The sequence below is a fragment of the Stegastes partitus genome, unplaced genomic scaffold, assembly GCF_000690725.1.
Source record: "Stegastes partitus isolate 25-593 unplaced genomic scaffold, Stegastes_partitus-1.0.2 Scaffold1578, whole genome shotgun sequence".
Classification (NCBI taxonomy): domain Eukaryota; kingdom Metazoa; phylum Chordata; class Actinopteri; family Pomacentridae; genus Stegastes; species Stegastes partitus.
In genome coordinates this window covers 65886-92230 of record NW_007579309.1, presented here as the reverse complement: position 1 = coordinate 92230, position 26345 = coordinate 65886, and the positions used below count along the sequence as shown (strand labels likewise).

Genomic DNA, 26345 nt, shown 5'->3' with positions numbered 1-26345 from the left:
TTATTTTTTGCAGATGATGTTGATTTAGTGTACATACAGTAAAAATGTATAATTAGTTTTCCTTCTTTCAGGCACAAAAATGTAAAATATTTTAGTGTAAGGTTTTGCGTTTTTTATTTATTTTTATTTATTTATTTATTTTTTAATCTTCTAATCATTTTGAGGCCACACTCTCTCATCTTTGTGAACAGTTGCCATGGTTACAGGTATCATTCTCCAAGACATTTGCATTAATTAGTTTCATTAAATACTGATCCTCAGTGTTCCTCGTGTGTCTCCTCCTCAGACTGAGGAAGGTTTGGCAGAAGAGAAAGTGCTCTGTGAAGAACGGCTTCCTGACCATCTGCCACGGGACGGTAAGACAACGCCGCCTCCTCCTCTTCTCCCATTGGTCCTCCTGCATGACAAGCTCCCGCCCTCCTGCCTGCATGTCCAACCAGACGTCTTCTCATGGGTTTAGCATCTACATCAGCTGGGGATAAACAGTGCATTTCTTTTTAAAATTTAGTTTCTTATTTTTTTTCCCCTTCTTTTTTTCATTTCTGTCTTTTATTTTTAAGTTTGAACACGAAGAGCCAAACGGCCAATCAGGACAGAGCAAGAAGCAGAGGAAGAGAAAAAGGAGGAGAAGGAAGAGCATAAGGAAAAGGATGACAGAGAGAAGGGTGGGAAGAGGATGAGTTTGCATTAAATTCTGATGCTGATTAGAGAGGGGTGACGGGGAAGAGAGTCTCTAAAGAACCTTCATTACTTCTCTCTGAGTTTTCAGTCTTTCTTTCCTGCTTCAGCTTTCACTATCATAGAACTCATTCTGGTATAATCCATCTTATTTTCGGGTTGTCAGGACCACCTATGTGCAGCAGGAAAACTGAAAAATTGAATCAGGACTTTGATTGTGATGTTGGTCAAAATTAAAGCCCCATCCTGAGTAAAATATTTCATGTCGTTCCTGCTAATTTAACTCATTGTTCTGGAAGATATTTTAAAAGTGGACGTCAGAAAGACAAACCAAAAGACAAAGTAAATAAAACAAATGACATTAAATCTGCTTGACAATTAAGAACTTTATTCAAGTTTTCTTCAGCAACTGTGTGTATATCCATGACACGCTGCAAACAGGAACTGCTCATGTAGTAGTCGGATACTTTAAAAGGCACCAGTTTGACAAAATATAAATAAATCCAGACTTAAACTAGGGCTCAAAGAGAACAGAAGCCCCTCCACTAGCTGATATTACCACAGCTTATAAATGAGTTTACAGTGTGTAGCTATGAACCATTTAATTTAATCCATTGTCGTATTGGTTTCACAGCATTAACTACGTAAATTATTTTAAAATTGCGTCCCTACTTCTGGGCTTTTGAATTGGACAAAAAAGATTTACTTTGAAATACAAAGAGCTTCCTGTGGGATTTAAATGTTGAAAATCGCCGTCTGCTGTACAGACAGAAATCCCCTGTACCTTAAAAACAACTGATGTCCCCAGAGGAGGAACCATAATGATGCTTATGTTCCAGTAAACCTTCCTTTTACACCATCATAGGGACTGTTTTTCTGGTTGCACATACAAAGGAGCTGCTGTTTCCACTCAATAATTATTTTTCTGCCCATCAATTAATTGATTAATTGGCTATTAATTTCAATTTCAACTTCATACAAGGTTTTGCAGGTATTTGGTCATAAACCAAAGGATTGTACAAAATATGCTGAAAGTGACCAAAGTTATTACATTTCATCTTGAGGAGAACATGAATGCCTAAAACTAAAATAAAATCCAGTGGATAGTCATCAAGACAGAAGCACAAATCGACCTCATGGTGGTGGTCATGAGATCACAAAGGTTCATCCTCTGGTGACCGTGAATGTCTGCACCAAATGTTGTGTCGAATATGTGTTGATCAGTGGCAACTTCTAACACGATCACTAAAAGTCATTTGGGTTCATCTTCTGGAGACACTGACTTCTGTTCTACATTTCACTAAAATCCATCCAACGTCCATATTGTGGCTAAATATGCGGAATCATTCACAGTTTCAGTTTTTGTATTTTGTCTGTATTTGCATGTAATTTGTTTGATATGAAACACTTTTCTCCATTTTTGTCAGGTTCAGTCACTCGGGTGTTTTGTCATGTTGTCGTCTCACCTTCCTCCCTGTTCATTGTCTTGCAGGCTAACAGACCTCCAGCCAAACTCAACCTGCTCACCTGCCAGGTGAAGAGGAATCCCGACGAGAAGAAGAGCTTCGACCTGTTCTCACGTACGCCATCAAGCTGGAAAGTCAAACTAAAACAAGGCCTGAGTGTTTTTATCTGACGTCTAAGCTACTCTCTCTCTGTGTCCTTCCCTCAGACGACAGAACCTACCACTTCCAGGCTGAGGACGAGGCGGAGTGTCAGGTGTAAGTAGCAACAGATGTGGGCTCGGCGGCAGGTTTTATTGTTGGTGTTTGCTCTGACGGTTGGTTTGTTTCAGCTGGGTGTCAGTGCTGCAGAACAGTAAGGAGGAGGCGCTCAACAAGGCCTTCAAAGGCGACCAGGACGAAGGAGAGAACAACATCGTCCAGGAGCTGACCAAAGCCATCGTAGGAGAGGTGAAGAGGATGAGCGGCAACGACGGCTGCTGCGACTGCGGAGCTCCAAGTCAGTACATCTACTAACAGTGCTGCTAATACTACTGCTGCTGATAGTACAGTTGGTGCAGTTGTGGAGCTGTGGGTCAGTGCTGATGGAGAGGGCAAGTCTTACCACCCGGCAGCCATCTTGGTGACACCCTAGGGCCGTTGTTTCAAGTTATCAGGGCGAGAACCAGAACTGAAATTCAGATCATCCTCAGGATAGAGAAAAGTGTCAAATCTGATTCAGGTTTAAAGAGCATTTTATCCCCAAAGGTTATACCTCTACTGAGCATGCACATAGTTCAACAACACGGCGTTTGCTTCGGTGCAGCAGTACGATTGGCTGGAAGAGGCCCGGTTTAGCTGTTAAAAAGCAGATGATCAGCTTTTCTGGTGGAGGGCTGGACATGAGACACACATTCAGCATCTGTTCTTTCCATGGATCTCTCTTCAGGATTCTTTTAAGTTTGTCCTTTATAACATCTCTGGTATGTGTCAGTGTCTAAGACTGCAGCAGTATCTCCTCCTCTGGCCTGATGTGCACTCCAAGTCAAAGACAAGACATATGTTCTCTCCTTAGCTGTTGGTTGTGCCGGTCCGACTGGTTTCAGTAGAAGAAGCGCTTCATTGTCGCAGTTGCTGCAGGAAGTAAACCATCCACACGTTTCAGCCAAGCTGTCCGTCGCTCTGTGGGCCGTTTTGTCTTTAAATGATTTGAAATCAAACCTGCAGTCAGTTACAGTTACTTTATTTTTAGAGCCTCCTGCACAACCTCACAGTGCAAAAACCTCTCATTGAGTGACGGGGTTGTATGTACGGCTGAGACCCCGACCTGTGCTTTATCAGACCACCCACAGACTGAAGAGTCTCTAGTTGTGTCTCTCTGTCATTTGTACCTGATGTTCATCAATGTCTTCTCTGAGTTTAGGACTCTTTTCTACGTGCACTATAGTTTCTGTAAGAATTTACTGTCGTCCCATCAGTTGTAGTTGTTCAGAACTTTCATTCATCATTTTAACTTTGTTGCCTTTTTTAGTCATGAATGTTAAAAGTTGTTGGAAAATTCTAAAAATGTGATGCGTCCTCCTCCTCAGTATGACCCGCTGTTACAGCGAATGGTTGTTTAAAGATAAATGAATCAACTCCTCCTTCCTGCAGGTCCCACCTGGTTGTCCACCAACCTCGGGGTGCTGATCTGTATCGAGTGTTCGGGGATCCACAGGGAGATGGGGGTCCACTACTCCAGGATCCAGAGTCTGGACCTGGACGTCCTGGGAACGTCCGAGCTGCTGGTGAGTCCACTTCACTGTCCCCAGAGAAGTGATGGAAATCAGGGATCAGGGGTTTTTGCCTTTGGGTTCTTGTTTTACTTTTTTTTTTTAATTCGTTTTTGTCTGCAAATATTAAGACCAGTGTTAGGAAATAAATGTGCAGATTTTGTGAATAAAGACCAAATATTTTCCAAAAAAAAGGCCAAATTTTGTGAAGGAAGATCACAAGTTAGTGTAGTAAGAGTAGTGCAAGAGTAATTAAATACAGTATGTAAAAAATAAAATAGAATAAAGTCAGAATGTTTGAAAAATTAATGTACAAAATGGTTTTTTTTGTTGTTTTTTTTTACATGTCATTGTTTTGTGATACTATGCGTTGATTTTATTTTTTTTAATTCTCAGAATATTGCATTGTTTATCTTAAGATGTAATTTTTTTCTCAAACAGCAGTAAAAGTAAAATGTCATTTTTAACCTGATATCCCACATAATGAATAGAATATAATAAATATCCCGCCTATAGGTGCTATTTTATTATAGTTTAAACTAATGTGGTGTTTTTGTGTGTTTAGTTGGCGAAGAACGTGGGGAACGCTAACTTCAACGACATCATGGAGGCAGATCTGTCGGCGCAGGATGTAACCAAACCGAATCCGACAAGCGACATGTAGGTGACGAACACACAGCGCTGGCTGGTTTTCGTAGAAAATGAGAGGTTGTCATAGTAACTTGCTCTCTGCACTGTTCTCCAGGCAGATGAGGAAAGACTACATCACAGCTAAGTACACGGAGAAGCGCTTCGCCCGGCGGCAGTGTGCCGACGCTGCATCCAGGCTGCAGCTTCTGTACGAGGCCGTCAGAAACAGAGACATCCTGTCTCTGATCCAGGTCTACGCCGAGGGGGTGGACCTGATGGAGGCCATCCCACAACCCAACGAACACGTACGGCAACATGCATTCACACTCAGCCATGAGCTGGTTACAAGACAACAGGTCCCTGAGTTATTAAAGGCCTCTGATAGAGGAGCCTAACCCAGAGCCAGAGAGTAAAAGTGACACAAAATGACTACAATGATGTGGTTTGTGTGTCTTTGCCGCCATTTTACATTCATTTGTGTTTGTTTTCCTCCTAGTTTTTAGTAGTTTTGTCCTTTTATGATCAGTTTGCATCACTTTCCTGTTCCCTTATGTTTCTTTTTGTCATTTTGGCTCCATTCGTGGTTAATTTTTTTGTCTTATTGCAGCCATTTTTTTCTCTGTAGATGTTTTGCATCTTCTTGTGGCAGTTTTGTGTCTCTATAATCAATTTGAAGATGATTTGTGTTTCTTTGAATCACTTTTGCTTTTTTTGTGTTTGTTTGTATCTCTCTATAGTTTTGTCTTTCTGTAGCTTTTGTGTTGTTGTGACTATTTTTCATCTCTCTGTAGTCTTTCTCTCTGCAGCTGTTTATGGTTGCGTTGTGTCTCTTTGCAGTCCCTTTATATATATTTGTGTTCATTTTGCATGTCTATGGAGCTGTTTAGCATCTCTTTGCAATCATTTTTGTCCCTGCAGTCTCATTTGCATCTTTTTGTTTTGTGCCTCTGTGCTCATTTTGTCTCGCTTCATGGTTGATATGTTTCGTCGCTGTCATTTTTCCATTTATTTGTTTTCACTTTGCCTCTCATGGTAGCTGTTTTGCATCTATTAACACTTGTTTGTTTTTTAGCTGTGTACGTCTGTCATCATTCCTCGTCTCTCTGCAGTCGTTCTGTATCCTGTTATTACTTTCTTGTGTCTCTTTGTGATCATTTTTTATCTCTTTCCAGTTATTTTACGTGTTTTTAATTGTTTTTCTGGTCGTTTTTTTACCCTGTTTATATGATTTTTGTCTCTTTGTCATTGTTTTTAGACATTTTACGTCTCTTTATGTCTGTTTGTCATTTGGCTTGACTTTGCAGCCACAAATATTCTGGCTCTGACCCTTTTCCTGTGAGGCCCGTTCAGCAATCCTTCCTTGTCTTTTACCTTCATACTTTGTTTTACTTTGGTGTTTTGTGTGTTTGTAGATTAAATGTCTTTGTGCTGGTTTCTGTCAGGAACCCGGAGAAACGGTGCTCCACCTGGCGGTCCGAATGGTCGACAGAAACTCGCTGCACATCGTCGACTTCCTCGCACAAAACGGGTAACGACGGCACATTGAGACTGTCAGCTGAAAAACCTGCACACAGAAGACTGAGAGAACCCTTGTCACTTGGAGATAAAAGCTGTTTGCACGATGTAAAGTGTGTTTGTGTGTTAATCATAAAGATGTGGTGTGTGTTTCAGTGCGACCCTGGACAAGAAGACGACCAAAGGAAGCACAGCGCTGCATTACTGCTGCCTGACAGACAACAGCGAGTGTCTCAAGCTGCTGCTGAGAGGAAAAGCTTCAGTTTCCATCAGTAAGAGCACAAACACTGTCTGAGTGGAAACAGGATATGTGGAGAAGAACCTGTTTACAAATGTCACCATGATAGCTATTCCGTCTGGTTACAAATTCTACTAGCTCCATGCTCTCTCCCTCTACATGACCAAACTCCATTCAGATATATGCTAATTTAGTGTCACATCGCATGTAAGGTGAACACTAATGTTAAATGTTTATGCAGTTCCTGAATTTATGTAAATCTTCGTAAACTTCAAATGATGACAACTGCTTTCAACTACACACAAACCTAAACAGTTCTTATTGTATCTGTGTAGCTGATGTCTCGGGGGAAATAAAACATCAGTAATATAAGTTCAAGATTAGAAGAGATGCAGATCAAGGTCTCAAGTTTTTGAATGCGGTGCACTCGGGTAATTACTAAATATGTGCCACTTGTTTTAGAAGTTACATTTATAATCATTCATTGCCATCAAAAGAGGATTTTTCAAGACTTTGCTGCTCCCTTGAGTTGAGTCTCTGGCACCAAACACTCCTCAAAGTTTCCATGTTAATCTCCGTGTACAGAATCAGCATAACGGCGGTGGAGAATAAATACAGATAAATGGATGAATACATTTCAATTCATTCCTTGAGGCCAAAGAGTGCAAAAGTCAATTGATATTAAGTAATGCTTATATATGGGCAAAAGAAAAACAACAAATGCTGATGATAATGAAGAAAAAATTTTAAAAACCTAATAAATGTTTTAAGAATATGAGCAGAATAATGGAGCAGTCATACAAACAGTAATTAGAACATGTCTGAGCCTTTTTTACATTTTTTAATTTTTTATTTATCCTCATACATACAGGCCCCAGGTGACAGTTTCTCATTTAACTTAGAATAATTACATTTATTTTATTATTATTTTATTATTATTTATTTATATTTGTAAGGTCTCAGTTTAGAAGTTCGAATTTGTCTCCACAGCAAACGAAGCAGGAGAAACACCGCTGGACATCGCAAAACGGCTGCGACACACTCAGTGTGAAGAACTGGTGAGACTTCACTGTGGTGTCCAGTTTATGTAACATTATCTGCTGGTTTCTGTGCATCAAGGCTGCTCTCTGTTGTAGCACAGTACCTACTGTTGGTTCTATGACTTCAAATTTTATACCCACTGGACATTTTAGTAGGAACACCTGTGAAACTAAATGCAATCGAATGCAACAGCTCAGGATACATAACGCTTTGCAAACCTTCTGCATTTTCTATTTTTTGTTCACGTTGTCAAAAAGGTGATTAATCCACTTTATGTTTCTATTTAAGGTGGTGCTGAACATTCCATGCAGATATCTTTTTTAAAACTATACATGTAATATTTCTCAGTTTCCTGTAAACAAACATTTTTACACTTGCAACTTACTCGGCAAGGCCAGAGAAACACAATATATTAAGTATTAAAAATGGAAATTTTATTGAAACAAGTGCAAATGTTGCTGCTAGTCTTTGCGTGTGCAGTCTCTAGTTGACAACAAATTCACACTGTACAGCAGAATCAATGTACAGCATAAACATTAAGTGTAAAAAGCCTATGAAAAGTAGAATTCATACCACAGCTGTTGTATTGGTTCGTATTAGATTTCACAGGTTTACCAGTAAAGTGAACGGGAGTGCAAATGTGTAGTAAACTGAAGTGAACCAAAGCACCAAAACTGAGCTGAATTAAATTAATTAAAGTAAACAAATATGAAACATGAATGTTTCACTACGGTAAAATAAGCTAAAGCTAGACTAAGTTAAATCTGACTAAACAAGCAAAGTACGTTCGTTAAATTAGCTGTACTTTGCTCAAAATGTGACTTTTAGCAAAAAGTGAAAGACAAATTACACTGAACACTGAAACTGAATTATTTACAGGAAGCTAAGCTATGAATAATAAAGCAAATTACCCGGGCCAAACTATGCTAGATAAGCTACCCGTCTAGTTGGAAACCTTTTTAATGAACGTTGCTGCAGTAATAACAGGTTTGTTCAACAGTAAAAGCCTCTTTAATGTTATTTATGTATTTAAATTTAATTGCATCTATTTTATTGTGTTTTTCCCTTAAAAGGTTTAATTTCCAGCAGTCATACTGTTTATCTATCAGTACAATTAGCTTTTCCTTGATGCCTCTTGTTTCATGTTGTACTGAAAGTATCGTTTTGTTCCAGCTGACTCAGGCTCAGACGGGAAAGTTTAATGTCCACGTTCACGTTGAGTACGAGTGGCGTCTCCAAAACGACGACCTGGACGAGAGCGAGGACGAGATGGAGGACAAGGTGGGCTGGGTTTTTGAGAGGTCTTTTGTTTAAACTTCATCTTTGAGTTAAGGGTGTGTAACCGAGTGTTTTCTGTGCAGCCCATCCCCAACCGCCGGGAGGACCGTCCGGTCAGCTGCTTCGTGACCGGCAGCAGCGCCATGCAGCCCAACCTGGCAGCGTTGGCCCGGGACGCCGCCGGCCTGGCCCGGGACAAACAGAGGCCTCACGTCCAAAGCACCATGATCAGCAACGAGACCTACGGCACCATGCTGGACCTGAACCTGCCGCCGCTGGGACCGACGCCGCCGCTGCCTCCCAGAGCACCGAACAGAGGTCAGAGGAGTCATTTGTTGTGTATCTGGGTTTTATTATGAACATGTGGTAAAATGAAAGACCTTTATGGAAGGAACCAGGCTTCAGGCTGTGCAGGTACAAGTTATCAGCTCTGTAACACACAGTTCACTGATACGCCTGATTTACATGAATAAACATGTGGCTGTGTGTCCATGTAGGTCCGGCTCACAGTAAACCTGCTACCATAGAATCAGTGGGAAGACAGCGTTCGTCCTCCGACCCTCCCAACCCTCAAACCCCTGAGAGGAACTCCTCCATGTACGGTGAGTGTGGCCTGTGACGGAGTGGTATGGATCTGTAGTCAGTCTGTGTTGCTTCGTAGCAGCTTTGCATTTCTTTGTCATAGTTTTCTTCCCCTTTATAGTAGCTTTGTGAATCTTTGTAGTAGCTTTGCATCTTCTTTAATCGTTGTTTGTCTCTTTGCAGACATTTTTGGTGTCTTTCTACTCGCTCTGTACCCCATACAGTACCTTTGTGTCTCTTTGTTGTAATTTCATTTCTCTTTGTTGCAGCTTTGCATAATTGGTTGTTTTGTGTCTCTTTGGGATTGTTTTGTGTCTCTCCTCTCTTTGCATCGTCTTTAGTTAGTTTTTGTCCGTTGTTTTCGTCATTTTGTAGGAGTTGTTTGTCTCTTTGTTTTAGTTGTGTGTCTCTTTGTGGCGGCATTGTGCCTCTTTGTAGTAGTTTTGCATCTCTTTGTAGTAGCTTTATGTCTCTCTTTGTAGTTTTGCATCTCTTTGTGGTACTAGTGTGTCTCTTTGTTGTGTTTTGCATCTCTTTGTAGTTCTCCTGTGTCCATTTGTAGGAGTTGTGTGTCTCTTTGTTGCAGTTTTGTGCCTCTTTGCAGTAGTTTTGCATCTCTTTGTGGTAGTCTTGTGTCTGTTTGTAGTAGCTTTCTGTTCCTTTGTAGTTGTTTTGTGTCTCTTTGTAGCAGTCTTGTGGTTTTTGTTGTAGCTTTGTATCTTCTTGTGGTATTTTTTTTTGTCTCTGTCTTGTAGCTTTTTGTCTTCTTTCGACATTTTGTGCCTGAAGCAGATGCAGATGATGCAGATGCATGTCCACCTACTCTCCAGTAGTTACACATCTCTGTAGTATTTTTGCATCTCTCTGTAGTAGTGTGTGTCTTTGTGCCGTCTCTTTTGTCTTTTTGAGATCAACTTGTGTTTCCTTGAAGTCAGTTTTGTCAGTTTGTTTGAATTTCATAAGTGCTTTGCAAAGTTTATTTGGTTTTATCTGGGTTTTGCTGCACACAGCCTGCCGGCCGAGGATGCGTCTCCAGACGTTACTCTTTTGTCTTGTGTGACTCGTGAAGTGATGTGAACCCTAAACATGTCTCTCCTCCTCACCCAGTGCTCCCAGCAGCTCCTCCTCCTCCTCCATTCAACAAGAGGTCCAGCGTGTTGGACACCAAGTCGGGATCAGCTAAGCACACCCCCCTCCCTCCTCTGCCTCCCCCACCAACAGGTCTCCCTTCTGCCCCCGCCGCCCCAGCCCCCTCCATCCCACCACCCCCCCACTACAAAGCTCCACCACTCCCACCACCTGTACCCAGCCACCAGACCAGCAGACCGTCAGGACCACCAGGACCCAAGTCCCCCAAATCTCCCACCGCGTACGTACCGGATTTTACTTACATACTGGGTTGCACTGTACTGGTCTCTGCTGGTTCGTGCTGGTCTATAATGGGTAGAGGTCGGTACATTTGGTTTCCACACTGCCGTTCTCTTCTGGATTGTACCAACCTTAACTGGTTTCTCACCAGTCAGTACAAGTTTCTGTGACTTGTTAGTACTGGTTAGTGTTTGTCTGATGTGTTACTGGTCAGAAATGCTCTTTACTGGTTTGTGTGTACTGATCAGATTAGTTTTATTGTGTTTACTTGAATGGAATTAAGTGATCTGTATCCTAATTTCAGATCAGTGAAACGTCCTCCTCAGAGACCTCCACTCAGGACAGCATCTGTGGACAAACGAGGTACACAAACACACAAACAAGCACCCCGATTTATTTGTTTACCTCAGTGTCAGACAAAACCAGGCCTTTATCTCTAGTTCTTCCAGTTAGGTTAAACTCAAAAGCTCTGCTAAGTTGTTGTATAAATTCCATGTACCATCCATGTCTTCTGCACTCATTCATCGCTAGAGCTCCACTGAATGAGACTCAACCCTCCCACAAGAATTTAAATGTGAAAAAACATCCAGAATTGTTGAGTTTCACAATAATCAGTGCCTCAGCAGCAGTGTTCAGCAGGAAATAAATGACCTGCATCTTCCCTCAAATCTCGATTTCTGTTTGTGATCCTGTGAGTTCATGTCGTGGTGTTGTTTTCTGTCGCAGGGCTTCAATCCAAATCCCCCCAAAGTCCGCCTCCTCCAACACCCAAACCCAGAACCGCCTTTTCTGTAAGTCCTCAAACACACCCTAAATTTTTATCCAGTGTTACTGCTGTCTGTTTCTCAGTAATAATCTTCAACCTTCTGCAAAATATCCAAGTAGTGACACTGTAAATTAGAGGTTTTTTGGGTGACTGCAGCTTGATTAAGTCATTCACCAACATAATTTAAATGTACAGCATATATGAAGTAAAGTATGTGCGTGTGTGTGTTTGTGTGTAGAAGCAGAAGCCTCAGAGGGTGAAGGCCATCTACAACTGTTTTGCTGATAATCCGGACGAGCTGACGTTCAGTGAGGGGGAGGTGATCGTGGTGGAGGGGGAGGAGGACAACGTGTGGTGGGTGAGTGACGGAGACCTCCAGCACAGCAAACACTCCCCCACCACCTCCACCCACACATAATTAGTGCTGCATCTGTATGAAGGAGTGCAACCTGAGGCACTGTGTTTTTGTTCATACGTCCTGATCTTGTGAACACACGGAGGGAATTTCTTTAACTTTGATGTTCACTTGAGGATGAACTGATTAGATTTTAGTGGTCAAAATGTCACTGTGACCTCACAAAACACTTTTTCTGGCTATAACATAAGAATTCATACATTTATTATGATAACATTTCACACAAATGTTTAATTATGATAAGATTATGACATTTTATCCAAAAGGTCTGAGGCCCCAGTTACACGTAGCAAAAATGGTGATATTTCAATGCGTTTGGACCGTTGGTTTACACGTAGACAAAGCTACAAGTCACTGAAAACGATCACATCTAATAAACTCCGGCCAGACTGGAGATTTGGAAAAACTCCGTCTTTACGTTTGCATGTAGACAGAAGGAGACGGAGTTTGACATCACAGTGTGCGACAAAAGCGTCATCAGCGTCATATGTGTGCGACCATGTTAACAGTTTGGCTACTGTGATAGAAAGTCAAGATTTTCAAGTATTTTACTTGTTTTGTGCTCTAACACCACATTCAGGAGTAGCCCCACTTCTCTGTCGGTCCAAACAAACGACCCTCGTGTCATTCTGATTGGCTAGCATGGTGTTATGCTTACACTGCCCCCTATAGGTTTGGCAGCTCATAGCAGCTTTTAACGACGTGTTTATGCTGGTTTGTGTATACGGAGATATTTTTGATAACGATCTGGTGTGAACAATGTTATTTTTGAAAACGTAGATCTGTTTTTGTAAATACTGGGCTACGTGTAAACGTGGCCTGAATGTAAACTGATGGTGCAGACATACAACCGCAAGGTGGTAATTATAGTTATTCTTCTTTTGTTTTGTTTGATAGTTTCATACAAAGCATCATTACACTCATAGACTGGACTTGTCTTTGTCTGTTAAACATGATTTGTTTAGCTTATCATTATAGCTAATTATAATAGCTCCTAATGAAGGGGAAAACAAGAGGGTTACAATACAACAACTGATACCGTTCTACTGGAAATCTTATCTAAAGGTTTTGATAAAAATCAATATCATTTACAACATTTATTATGTACGTTTGTCCTGAGTCTAAACTAATGTCCCTTTTCCATCACAAAAATGTCACGTGATGCTTTTTGATGCAGTTCTTTCTTAACATGTCGAATTTAGAAAAAAACAAGAAGTTGGTGGCATGTTGCCCAAGTACAAGACCTGACTTTATTTTCTATTTCAAGATGTTTTTGTATAATGATTGTTATAATTCCCAAAACATAAAACAAGCTGCCTCTCATCAGACTGTCTGAGTGCTGCTGTTGTCAAATATGTGAGCGTGGTATTCGTCCCACTGCTCTTTATTTACAATGCGTTCACCCCGCCTAACTCTTGAAGGCCCTGATGTAGTTTAGAAATAGTTGAAGTGTTAAATCAGCTCTGAGTCATGAAATAAATACAGATCTTCCGAGTTAAGTCATTTATTAGTGTTCCATCTCAGCTGTCAGAATCTAAAAATCTTTTAAACAAATGATACAAACAGAAATGTCAGATTTCCGTCATGTTTTCTACTTTTTTCAGTGTTTTAGCTCCGACTCATCCTTTTTTAATGTTGTCATCTCTTCCTCTGCAGTAGAGAATTAGCTCCAGCTGCTGTTTATGTTACCAAACAATTGATTAATTTTCACATAACCGGTGGATGAAGTCCAAAGACTGCATATAAAAGATGGATGCAGCCTCTGGGTCTGAAAAGTGAAGCTAACATGAAAAAGCCTTAAACCTGTATCCTTCTACCAAATGGATGACGTCCCAGTGGTTTCATTCATCTTATACATATAGTCTCTGATGAAAACAGGCAGTAACTTACATTTTCATTGCTGATTCTCTTGAAATCGGATTTTGTGCTTCACTTGGATAAAAAACATCCCAAAAAAAAAAACAGGCAGTTGTTCAGGTGTTCCACTTGCTTGATGTCAGTATTTAGTTGCTATATCATTGATAGAAACCTGTGGCTGCAATAGTAAACAAACAAACAAAAAAGGTGTTGACTGTGTTCTGTGTTTCAGATCGGTCACATTGAAGGAGAGCCGACCAGACGGGGAGTGTTTCCTGTCACCTTTGTTCACTTCATCACAGAGTGATTGGATGCGATGCACGCCTTCATCCTGTTCAATTGTTCTTCAGCAGCAGTCAGTCTGAGTGGAAACATCCTGGACAAAAAGCTCAAACCTGACCCTCTTCTGGAGGCTCGAGCTCGACCTCATATCAGGACGAACCGAAGCAAAACACTGAAGTGTGTTTCACTGGACGACTTCAGTCCCAACTTCACTCCCTGATACTAAACATTTTAGACATGAGCACTGAACCCTGCAGGACGCTTGTCTCTCTACATCCTTAGATCCTTGTTCAAACTCAGAGAAATTCATTTTAAATACTCAAAAGAGATCTTAAGGTATCCAAACGTAAAATTCTTCAAATAACAAAGCAGTTAATAAATAGGCATGTTACGGTTCGTGGAAGTGCAACAGAGTTTCATTGAAGAGTTGAACAACATGACACACAACACACAGTGAATCTGATGTCTTGTCTTTTTAGATACATTATTTTACCACCCAATTTTTTTATTTTTTTTTAGATTCCACATACTGCCTAAATACTTTATTCTGCCTTTATATTATTTTTTGAGGTGCTTGCTTCAGTAGATTCACTTTAATTTATTGGTTACAGTCCATATAGGAGTTTAGGGTTTGTGTACTACAACAACTCAATGGAATGACTGTAACACATGAATTTAAAACTTAATACAGTTAAGTATGTGATTTAAAGGTCGTTCAACCACCAAAACACCTTTTGGGAGGCGCAGGTTTGGAGTCTGCAACGGGTTCAAAGAAAGACTGAAACCAGGGGTTTGGAGGCCGTCCACACTTTTTGCCATATAACGTATATGATATTGTGAGAGACTGATAAACATGACACTTGTTCTGCTGCTGGCACCAAACTAGTGACATTACAGCTGAAATATACTGTGTTTCCGTTTCTAAATGGCTTCAAGACAAAAATCTGAGTCCAGTTTTTACTGAATGGAAATTATTTTTATTATTTTAACATGTTGGCTGAAGGGTTGCAGGAAAACTGTGGATGAGAGGTTGGGGGAAGAATATGAACACCTTATTAGATTTTACTGTATTCTCACTTTTATTAAAAACATCTGAAATCTAGCGGTTGGGGTTGTTGTTTATTTTTATTTTTATTTTGTTAATAAATCACTGTGTTGCTCTTTTTGTTCTTCTGTTGCACATTTTCTACTTTATCCTTATTATGCCTTTCTCTTTTTCTTCTCTTACTTTCTCTTTTTTCCTTGATTTTATTTTTTTTTTTTGCCTTGTTTTTATCCATTCTTTCAGTTGTGCTTGCTTTGTTTTAATTTTTTGCATTTGCCTACACAGTTTATCTGAAATTACAAAAAAAAAAAAGATCAGCTCAGAGAGCTCACATGTAAATGCTCCCAAAGATTAACCTTTGTAATTAAAAAACAAGAAACAAATATAGAACAATAGACAGAAGGTAAAACTTTACAGTATTAATTCAGAAGGAAACTCTTAAAAAAAAAAAAAAAAAGAAGTGAAGTAATGCAAAAATATATATTAATAAGCTTTTTTTTTTTTTAATTAATGGTACTATTGTCAGAGTCGTGAATGTTTATTTAAGACCAATTATTTCAAGCTAATCAAGAAAAATTTAATCAAAATGAAAACATGAATTTATTTGAATGCATTTCCGGTCAGAGAAAAGGTGGAACAGAAATTCCTCTCAGCTGTTCAACACGGTGAAATTTCCGCAGGGACCGGAAGTTACGTATTAGCAAAACTAATGGAGACGCGCGTAGTGGCTAACTAACGGAGTTATGAAATAGTTTATTTGTTATATTTGTTCGCTTTGTCGGAGTAAACATGGCAGCTAAACGTAAAGCTGAGGTGACGATTCCCGCGGAGGAGAGCGACCAGCTGCTCATCCGCCCGCTGTGAGTTCAAACACAACTTTTGTCTTGTTTTAGCAGCTAGCTTCGCTCCGTGTGAGCCGCTCTCACAACTAACTCCATTCAGAAATCGTATATTTAGTTGTTCTTTATTATTGGTGAACGCAAATACATACATTTTAAACGTCCTGAAGAGTCCTCTAAAGGTTATATCTAATTCGGCACTAAGCAGAATTTATTTAAGAAGGTTTTAAGGTATAGAATGAATGCAAGTGTCATTGATAATTCATGCAAATGAGGTATTCTTTCAATACAAACTTAGTGGATTCACGTCACTTATATTGTCCCAGATGTTTGCCCTTTGAAATGTAAAATGTTATTAAAACTGCTTAATTTTTTTACTGAATTTGAGCCCTATTACTTTTAGGGTTATAGTGAGTCTGAGCTGTCAGATAAACCTTCAGTTGTCACGGATAACTTAAATGTTCTCTTTGGTCACTTTGAGTTACATCTTTATGAGCAACATCTGGATGACAATAAACTGATGGCTAAACAATGTTTTTTTATGCGCAGAGGAGCCGGTCAGGAGGTTGGACGATCCTGCATCATCCTGGAGTTCAAGGGACGAAAGATCATGGTAACACATGCCTTTGTGTCGTTTGTCAAATCAGCTGTAAGCATTTAACCTCTGTGTGTAAAAGCATCTGTGTTTGGTGGTTGTAGTTGGACTGTGGGATACACCCTGGTCTAGAGGGGATGGATGCCCTGCCCTACATCGATCTGATCGATCCAGCTGAGATCGACCTGCTGCTCATCAGCCAGTGAGTTCAGAAACCCTCCATTACAAATCACTGAACATATGCGCTGTAATACATTTGTTTTTTAGGATTAGTGGCCGAGATGTGCGGTGAAAAAGACACTAGACAAAACCAGTCATTCTTGGTTAAACTATAGAAAGAGATGATTATGGTGCAAAAGGTCATCATGACCATAAAAATTCAGACATGACGGCTAATTGCACTTAAGATAACAGCTTCCCTCCTTCCTCAGCTTCCATCTGGATCACTGTGGAGCTCTGCCCTGGTTCCTGCAGAAGACCAGCTTTAAAGGACGAACTTTCATGACACACGCAACCAAGGCCATCTACCGCTGGCTGCTGTCCGACTACGTCAAAGTCAGGTAGGACTACTTTAAAGTTAAGAAGAACTTCAGTAGAGACAGCTAGGACTACATCATAGTCTGGTAGACCTAGTGTCCAATTACGTATGATGTCCATGAGGACGACCACAAAGCCAGGTAGTGACACGTCAGGTAGGACTGTGTGGGAGTCAGAATCATGTAGGACCACAGAAAAGTTGTTGGTGTACTACTATGTTAGAGTCAGGTGGGATGTAGAGAGTAGAGGACCAGATTTATTGTGGATGTGGTTGATTATTGTATGAACATAGTATGCTATGTTTTACCGTGTATTCTGTTAATGATACTTCACTGTGTTGCAGTAACATTTCTGCGGATGACATGCTGTACACTGAGACAGACTTGGAGGACAGCATGGAGAAGATCGAGACCATCAACTTCCATGAGGTGAAGGAAGTAGCTGGCATTAAGTTCTGGTGTTACCACGCTGGACACGTCCTCGGAGCCGCCATGTTCATGATCGAGATCGCTGGCGTCAAGGTCTGTCAAAAAAGAACCCCACTAATCCAGATTCAGCCTCTACTTACTTCACTGACTCTTCTCTGTTTGGGTGGATATTGTTCCCGTTGAGTCTGTTTTTCTCATTAAAAGGAGCAGAATCCTCTGTGTTGTCCCTGTTACCTCACAGCCCTCCCTCCACACTGAATATCTGTTTTTTACATTAATAGTTCGTGGACCTTTGTTGCACGTTGCACCTCTTCATTGTCAAAAATGCCCCAAAAACATCTGTTTTGGAGCAGAGACGCCTTTAGAGAGCTAAATTATGAAAAAGGCTGCAGCTCATGAACAACGCTGTCTGGATAGAAGAATAAATTCTGACACAAAGGAGACGTCCTGATGTTTCTTTCTATAAGAAACACTATTGTCATATCAAAACAGAGATGCAGAGGAATGAACTAAATAACTGTCTGTGGCGATGCCTGAACATGTCAGGGAAAGTGTGCAGCTATTGACACATTACTAGAAAATTACAGCCTCAGATTTGATTTTTTAAAATATCACAAAATTTGACAAATCTACATTTTCACTCTCTAGAAAGGACACGAACACAAAGTCTTCTTCAGCGTTGGAAATAATCTTAAACATCCTGAGTTCACACATCTCTGTTGTCAAGCATGAGGTGTTTCTGATTCTGACTGATACTGTTCATGTTCACAAAAGGGACGAGATACGGCGAAGGGACAATCAGAGGATGTGAACGTCCTCACAGAGATTTTTTTTAAAAAGTGAATAAGACAAAAGGAGAATGAAGGTGTTTGGTTGCAGCCTCAGAGCTGAGCTGTTGATGTTGATGTTTGTGTGCCTTTGTGTTTGTGTGTGTGTAGTTGCTGTACACAGGAGATTTCTCCCGTCAGGAGGACAGACATCTGATGGCAGCAGAGATCCCCAGCGTGAAACCAGACATCCTCATCACAGTGAGTGTGGCTGCAGTGCTTCACTGTGTGATCAGCTTGAAAGCTAAAATCAGATTTACAGGCTACACATGGTGCCGGTTGTGATTGTCTCTCATTTATAACCTGTTATAATGTCAGTGACTGTGTTATGTATGGTAAAACCTCTAAAATTCAAGGTGAATGTATCGAATCAAAAGCTTATTTGTTACTAGTTTCATGGTAACTGATGACTGATTATTCCATGCAAGCAGCCATACGCTTGGTAGCTTTTAGTGTTAAGATTATTCGTCAGGTTACACTTTTTATTTAAAATACAAACTTGTGAAAAAAAAAAAGAACTGTAATCGGTCATAGTGTTGTCGTCCAGCAGAGGACACTCTTGATATTCAGCTTCACCTTCCCTGTTCACCTGTACGTTGCCACACTGAAGCAGAGTATTTTAGATCCTCACCACAGATTATAACCGACTTTGTAAAGTAGCAGCATGACTCTGTAGCCACAACAAACCTGAGGACTCACCTTCTGCTGCTCCAGTGGTGACACACCTGACACTTGAAGGAAACATGATGCATCATATGTTCTTTTTTTGTTTTATTTGAACTCAGATTAACAGGTAGAACAGCTGGAACTTTAACATCTATGTGCATGTGTTTTCCAGGAGTCGACGTACGGGACTCACATCCACGAGAAGCGAGAGGAGAGAGAGGCTCGTTTCTGTAACACCGTCCACGACATCGTGAACAGGGAGGGTCGCTGTCTGATCCCCGTCTTCGCTCTGGGACGAGCCCAGGAGCTGCTGCTTATCCTGGGTACGATCAGCTGACGCCATAGTTCTCTGTGTTCAGCTGAAACTGCAGGAGGTCCAGTTTCTTAGTGTTAAACATTGTCAACAAATTATTTTTTTCTCGGTTGTGTCGACACATTTTAAAGCTCTCACAAAAGATTCTTCATTATCAGCACACCTGCAGTGACTGTCTTTATGGATCAAAGTCCTGTTTTTAAACAAATTATAATAAAAGTAATTCTGCTTGTCTGAAATACCAGCGAGATGTTTAAACAGATCTTAGAATAGATTTAATCCTACAGTGTGGATCTAGTATTTTTCTTTGCTGGCACAGCAGACTATCTGAGGGTAAAGTGATGTTTTGTGTTTTTATTGGTTGGATTAAATCTGTGCAGACGTCACTGGACTTGTTTTTTGTTTTCTGACTGTAAAAGTAACAGCTGAATACTCATGTGGACTCACCTCACAACCAGCTTCGAACCTGTAAATGTACGAGGTGTGTTCTATGTGTGTGCTTGATCCAGACGAGTACTGGCAGAACCACCCGGAGCTCCACGACATCCCCATCTACTACGCCTCGTCTCTGGCCAGGAAGTGCATGGCCGTCTACCAGACCTACATCAACGCCATGAACGACAAGATCCGCAAGGCCATCAACATCAACAACCCGTTCGTCTTCAAACACATCAGCAACCTGAAGGTGAGTGAGCGCGCTCTGTAGGCTGTCCTGTTACTGCAGAGTGACTCGTTAGATCATTTCCACGATTCATGTGTCTGTGTTTCAGAGCATGGATCACTTTGACGACATCGGTCCCAGCGTGGTGATGGCGTCTCCTGGTATGATGCAGAGCGGCCTGTCCAGAGAGCTGTTTGAGAGCTGGTGCACCGACAAGAGGAACGGAGTCATCATCGCTGGGTACTGTGTGGAGGGAACGCTGGCCAAGGTAACTCAGCTCCGACAGACCAGCGGCCATAATTAAACCCCCAGACACCTGCAGAGAGGCTGTAACCTTGACAGAATATTAACAATAACAAATATTTCTGAAATGTTCCGGTCACTCACAGACGTCAGAAACTATGTTTGTTCTACCTGAATGAATATGACTCAGTACAGACTGATATAGTTTATGTTTCCACTGTCTTAAGTTGGGGGCTGCAAGGTGGCGTGGCATCATTGCCTCGTAGCTAGAAGCTTCGCGTCCCGGTGAGGACACCCGGGATCTTTCTGTTTGGAGTTTGCATGTTCTCCCCGTGCTGCGTGGGTTCTCTCCGGGTTCTCCGGCTTCCTCCCACAGTCCAAAAACATGTTGAGGTTAATTGGTGATTCTAAATTGTCCGTAGGTGTGAATGTGAGTGTGCTTGGTTGTCTGTCTCTAAGTGTAGCCCTGTGATAGACTGGTGACCTGTCCAGGGTGTCTCCTGCCTTCACCCTGAGTCAGCTGGGATAGACTCCAGCCCTCCGTGATCCTCGTGAGGATTAAGTGGTGTATAGATGATGGATGGATGGATGCACACAGCTGCTTTAACTTCGTATGGAGTGACCCCTACTAAGCCCAAATCAGTCAGCTCAGTAATAACTTCTGGTTATTATATTGTGGTTATTGCAGAAATCTGCAGCGTTCCACTGTTGTGTTGTGGAGCGTCGATGAACAAATGTGGTGTCTCCAACATTTGATTTTGTGGGAGTTTTTCAGATGAAGTAGTTCTGATTCTGGACGAATTTACTTGTTTAAAGCAGCAGCGTCGTAGGACTGTTCTCTAAATATTTGTAATGTAAAAAAAAGCTTAAACCTTAGTGTAACTTAAAGGCGGATGTGTGTTTCAGCACATAATGACGGAGCCAGACGAGATCACCACCATGTCGGGTCAGAAGCTTCCTCTGAAGATGTCTGTGGACTACATCTCCTTCTCTGCTCACACCGACTACCAGCAGACCAGCGAGTTCATCAGAGCCCTCAAACCTCCACACGTGGTAAAAACATGAAAGCAACATGCACATCTTTACTTTATATTGCTAATGACTGACGCATGAGAGGTGATGGGTTCACAAAGTCTGTCTCAAAACACTCAAGAGAAACTTTTGATCAGATCTTTGACACGGAGTGGAGACTCCGGTTTGTAGAAAACGTCTACAAATTGAGGAAAAATAGTAGAAAAATGGAAAGTTGTCCTTGAAAACAAAGTATGACATTTTCATATTTTGAGAGATATCTGATTACAACCATCACCACGTTAACATGCTAACCAGTCAGGTTTCATGTGTTCCTTTAGATTCTGGTACACGGAGAGCAGAACGAGATGGCTCGTCTGAAGGCGGCTCTGATCCGCGAGTACGAAGACAACGACGAGGTTCACATCGAAGTCCACAACCCAAAGAACACCGAGGCTGTCACGCTCAACTTCAGAGGAGAGAAACTCGCAAAGGTCCACCTGCGTCCACAGTAACACTGAAAACACACAACAGGTTTGACAGCATTTAACTCCCAGCATGCTTTGCTGCAGGTGATGGGCTGCCTGGCCGACAAGAAGTGTGCTCAGGGTCAGAGGGTTTCTGGGATCCTCGTCAAAAAAAACTTCAACTATCACATCCTGACGCCCTCCGACCTCTCCGGTTAGTAACTGTGTTGTATGTGTTCATCTACCTTTGTGAGGACCAGTGAGAGTTTTTAAGCATCACTGTGAGAACATTGTGGTGCTACTTGAAGGACAGGTTAAAGTTTTAAATGTGGTTTTAATGGTCTGCACTGAGCTGCACCAACAGTTCATAAGCTCAGATGGAGTTGTAACGTAATACTGAAAATAATAATCGACTTTATTTCTTAAACAGAGTTACAAACTGCTTTGCATATGGAAATTCTGATTTATAAAATTAGATGAACTGGGATCACGAAAAGTATATAGTGACAATAAATGAATAAAGTGAAGGGGTCCTCTCTGACCCTGGCCTTCCGTTAATCATGTAAGATTTATTTGTTTATTGTTTAATTAACCACAGAGGGAGTTTCGGATTCTTTTAGGCCAACTTGCCACACTGTTGATTTTCTTGCGTCCCTGAACACATCCCTGTGCGTTGTGTTCAGGTTCCCTGAGTTTGCTCATCGTCTCCTGACTGTTTCGTTCCTCTTGTTTGTTCAGATTACACAGATCTGTGTATGGGCACAGTGACACAGAGTCAGGCCATCCCGTACACCGGACCCATCTCCCTGCTGGTCAGCCAGCTACGAAGCCTGGCAGGTAACAAACCACCTGAACTCATCTCTCACTGCTCTGTGCATCCGTCTGCTTCAGCTCAGCACCCGACAGTTTTCATGCTTCCTCCCCACACTCTGCTACATGAGCGTTTAGTTTCACAGCCAGCTCGACTCATTGACTTCTCCACAGCAAACGTCTGAAATAAAAGATTTCTTCCTTCTGTTACATGATAGTAAACTGTTTAATAACATTTGAGATGTCACAAGTATGTTTCACTCTTTTCTTCAGGCCTAACACATCTTTAAAAAAACATAGAATCCCATTCCTCCTGATGTAGACAGAAACATGTGTAATGTATAGATAAACAAAACATCCTGCAGCCTGGTCCGAGCGTATTTTCGGTGCGATCGTGTGTGCTTGTTGTGTGACGTGCAGCTTGTGTGTCTTCAGGCGACGTGGAGCAGGTGGAGGGAGCCGAGAAAATCACAGTGAGGATCTTCAAGAGCATCACTCTGGTTCATGAAGCCGGCATGGTGCTGCTGGAGGTCAGACACACACAAACACACACACACACACACACAAAGCTTGTGAACAGAAACAGCAGTTGCTGCGTTTCTGTCAGTTTGTAGATTGTCAGAAGTTTTATTTGTTCTGCTCTTTTTTCACTGTAGTTATTAAATGTAATAATTCAAATGTTTATATTTAAATGACTTTATTCATTTAAAGCTGCAGCGATTAATTCCTCAGAGAGAAAAAACTCAACTATCTTTATCATCACTTAGTCATTTAGGTTATATTTAAGCAAAAATGTCAAATATTTAATGGGTTTAAGGTTCTCAGGATGTAAGCGATCCTCATAGTGGCACTTTGTGATGCTGTATCGGTTCAGATCTGCAGCTTAACTTTTGTTGCATAGTTCCCACCATGAATGGAAAACAAAACAGTGGTTCAACAATCGTCCCAAAACAGATTCATGGTTGATGATCTGACGTTAAAAAAAAGAAATTTTTTTTAAAAAAAGGGCGAAATTTGGCCTCAACTAACTAAACCGGCATCGGCAGCCAAATACTGCCTGTGTGTTCCGGCCACTTCCACCCCAGGGGTGCGCTACGACGGGGTGGAAGTGGCTGGAATGTGCACAAGCGCACCAGTTAACTAGGTGTGAAATCCAGCAATACGTAGTGTTCTAACGATGTTAACAACAAATGAGCCTTCCAGCATCAAGCCCTCCTTGTATCTCGACCTCCGTCTTGACAATCCGACAGCCTTGCTATCCGACATAAAAGAAGGTTTTACATTTAGTGTCGGATTATCGAGTCACGACTGTCTACTTGTCTTGCGTTTCTGCAGCAGCCGCCACTGATTCTTTATCAACAAACATTTAGATTTGCTTCCAGCAGCATCAGTCAGTTCTAACGCTGGTATTACACGTTAGTGTGCTGATGAAACAGGAATAACTGAGTTACAGCGTCTTCATTACGACAAAGTTAAATATTGCAGCAAAATCAAAACTAACGATGGATTCAGTGAAATACGGTATAAACAGTTTTGGTATAAATCGGTCCTTAATGTTGTGTTCTAACTGTGTGTTCTCGCCTCAGTGGGTCGCCAACCCGCTCAACGACATGTACGCTGACGCTGTCACCACGGTGGTCCTGGAGGTCCAGTCTAACCCCAACGCCCAGAAGTGTCAGTAAACGCAACACGACAGCCTGCAGCATGAAGTTCGGTGACTCAGCAGGCTCTGTGACGTTTGTGTGTTTGTTTGTTTCAGTCCTGGAAGGCAAGAAAGAAACCTTCGACATGGAGTTGTTTGTGGAGCGGCTGGAGCTCATGCTGCAGTGAGTGCACACCACACACTGGTGGACGTTTGGTTTAATGTCTGTGACGTGCCAGTCGAGTGGAGTCTGACTGAAACAACATGACAAGTAACAGAAAGTTCCAGCTCTTCAGACTGTTACCTGCTGCAGTTTGAAACTCCACCCACCTGGCACTCCTCACATCTTAAAACAAACAAACCCTCTGTGCGAGGGACGTAACACAGCAAGAAAACTCTAAAAATAAAATAAGTAACTAACCAAACTTTTAGAAAATCTGAATTTTGAATGCCTTAATGTTAACTTATTTTATATGACTCTGTTTTAAATTTCTTTGGACTCACCTGTTTACCAGTTGAAATATTTAAAATAAAATATTATTATTATTAAAATTAAATATTTAAATAGACAAGAATTTAACAAAAGTATCCGTAAAGACTCTTTTTTTTTTTTTTAACTTTGCTATTAAAGTCAGTCGACAGGAGGATAACATGAACAATGTGTGCTTCTTTGCAGCGACATGTTCGGGGACGACTGCGTGAATTTCAAAGACAGCAAAAATTTGAATGTGACTGTGGGCGGAGTCACGGCTTCTGTCGACCCAGAAACCAGAGTGAGTACAAGCAGTGGGCGGAGTCTAATGAAGAGCACGAGGCTGAAATGTTCATTACATCCAAGAAACACATCATAGTGGAGTAATGATGCAGAGTTTGTCCTGAGGGTGGCAGCAGAGGAAAGGTCACGGCGCGGTGACCTGTTCGGGACAAAACTTACAGCTAGCATGTCTGTTTATTTGTCTTATTGTTCTCTGATTTGGCTGCAAGGTGCTCGGTGATTAGCATCGTTGCCTCACGGAAAGAAGGTCGCCGGTTCACGTCCCGGTTGGGACACCCGGGATCTTTCTGTGTGTAGTCTCCATGTTCTCCCCGTGCAGCGTGGGTTCTCTCCGGGTTCTCCAGCTTCCTCCCACACAGTCCAAAAACATGTTGAGGTTAATTGGTGATTCTAAATTGTCCGTAGGTGTGAATGTGAGTGTGCTTGGTTGTCTGTCTCTAAGTGTAGCCCTGTGATAGACTGGTGACCTGTCCAGGGTGTCCCCTGCCTTCACCCTGAGTCAGCTGAGATAGGCTCCAGCCCCCCATGACCCTCGTGAGAACTAAGGTGTATAGATAATGGATGGATTGGATGTTCTCTGATTTAATGTTAACATCCAAACCAGCAGCGTCTCAAACTCAGCTGTGTTGCACCACAAAAGGAAACACTTTTGAAATTTACTGACAACTAACTGCCTTACTGGCCACAGTCGGAGCTTCCTGTTTCTCTTTTAATACATCGTGACATGTGAGGTATACGACTGCATTTTTCGTGTCTAAAACTTCACACTCAAACTGGGACTCTCAACTAGAGCTGACACAGTAAGACGATTAGTCAGTGAACAGAAACATAATCTATCTTGTTTACTATGTGTTTTAGTAGCTTTTCAAGCAAAAGTAGTTCAAATATGCGAAACAACTACAGATTTCAGCATCTTAAAAGAAAGGATTTGCTCTCATTTTAATGTAAACTGAATATTTTTATAGTTTCATTTCCTAAAACAGAGGAATAAAGACAAAAAAATGTCAAAGTGGACAAGCTTGTCTTCTGCCACTTCTCAGATATGCATTGTATTCTAAGAATTATGGGTAAAAAGAGGTGATTCAGTGCTGACACAAAGTGGGATATATAAGCTGATAAATTAAAGTACTTGCTGAATAGTTTCTGGCCTTGGAACAGATAAAAACCTGCTTTTACGTTCTGCGTGTTAAGAAAGAAACATAAGAAATGGCGTGCTGCCCTTGAGCTGACCTCTGACCTGTCTGTGCCGCTCTGCAGTCGGTGGTTTGTGCGGAGGACGATTCTCTGAGGGAGATGGTGGAAGTCGCCGTCCATCGGCTCTACGACGCCCTCAGCCCGGCCTTCTGACAGGCCACGGCCACTCCGTGATGTCACAGGGCAGGGAGGCACCTGTCGAGCACCTGAGGAGTTTATGTTCCAGGAGACGTTTTTCTACTGATTTGCTATGAAACTGTTGCCATGGCAACTTTGTGATTATTTGTTTATGTGAAAATAAACAGTTGTTTTTCCAATTAAAGTTTTTTTTCCTTGATTTCACTGTTTCTAATTCACACTCTGTAATGTCTCTGTTGGGACTCTCGGGCTCATGCTAACTGCATTCTTCATCTCCGCTGACTGAGAAG

At 41.5% G+C, this 26345-nt stretch overlaps 2 protein-coding genes across 2 annotated transcripts in view; both read left to right on the top strand.

Moving 5' to 3' along the window:
• Nucleotides 1-14966, top strand: part of asap2b (ArfGAP with SH3 domain, ankyrin repeat and PH domain 2b) — a 35669-nt gene extending 20703 nt beyond the window's left edge. The window contains exons 11-28 of the mRNA XM_008300708.1: nucleotides 287-356; nucleotides 2171-2258; nucleotides 2351-2399; nucleotides 2474-2640; nucleotides 3774-3907; nucleotides 4458-4552; nucleotides 4638-4827; nucleotides 5965-6050; nucleotides 6194-6309; nucleotides 7266-7333; nucleotides 8490-8597; nucleotides 8678-8912; nucleotides 9092-9196; nucleotides 10284-10545; nucleotides 10849-10907; nucleotides 11271-11335; nucleotides 11549-11668; nucleotides 13815-14966. Of these exons, the coding sequence (XP_008298930.1) occupies nucleotides 287-356; nucleotides 2171-2258; nucleotides 2351-2399; nucleotides 2474-2640; nucleotides 3774-3907; nucleotides 4458-4552; nucleotides 4638-4827; nucleotides 5965-6050; nucleotides 6194-6309; nucleotides 7266-7333; nucleotides 8490-8597; nucleotides 8678-8912; nucleotides 9092-9196; nucleotides 10284-10545; nucleotides 10849-10907; nucleotides 11271-11335; nucleotides 11549-11668; nucleotides 13815-13889 (2092 nt within the window). The 3' untranslated portion in view covers nucleotides 13890-14966. The remainder of the gene's footprint in view (nucleotides 1-286; nucleotides 357-2170; nucleotides 2259-2350; nucleotides 2400-2473; nucleotides 2641-3773; nucleotides 3908-4457; nucleotides 4553-4637; nucleotides 4828-5964; nucleotides 6051-6193; nucleotides 6310-7265; nucleotides 7334-8489; nucleotides 8598-8677; nucleotides 8913-9091; nucleotides 9197-10283; nucleotides 10546-10848; nucleotides 10908-11270; nucleotides 11336-11548; nucleotides 11669-13814) is intronic.
• Nucleotides 14967-15600: 634 nt separating this feature from the next.
• Nucleotides 15601-26239, top strand: LOC103371396 (cleavage and polyadenylation specificity factor subunit 3-like). The gene is made up of 18 exons (XM_008300707.1): nucleotides 15601-15769; nucleotides 16298-16361; nucleotides 16448-16545; nucleotides 16775-16903; nucleotides 17224-17401; nucleotides 18247-18336; nucleotides 18974-19124; nucleotides 19624-19799; nucleotides 19885-20043; nucleotides 20925-21071; nucleotides 21371-21523; nucleotides 21602-21710; nucleotides 22235-22333; nucleotides 22742-22836; nucleotides 23893-23980; nucleotides 24066-24132; nucleotides 24625-24721; nucleotides 25981-26239. The coding sequence occupies exons 1-18, from the start codon at nucleotides 15699-15701 to the stop codon at nucleotides 26068-26070; spliced, it is 2061 nt and encodes a 686-aa protein (XP_008298929.1). The 5' UTR covers nucleotides 15601-15698; the 3' UTR covers nucleotides 26071-26239.
• The last annotated feature ends 106 nt before the right edge of the window (nucleotides 26240-26345 follow it).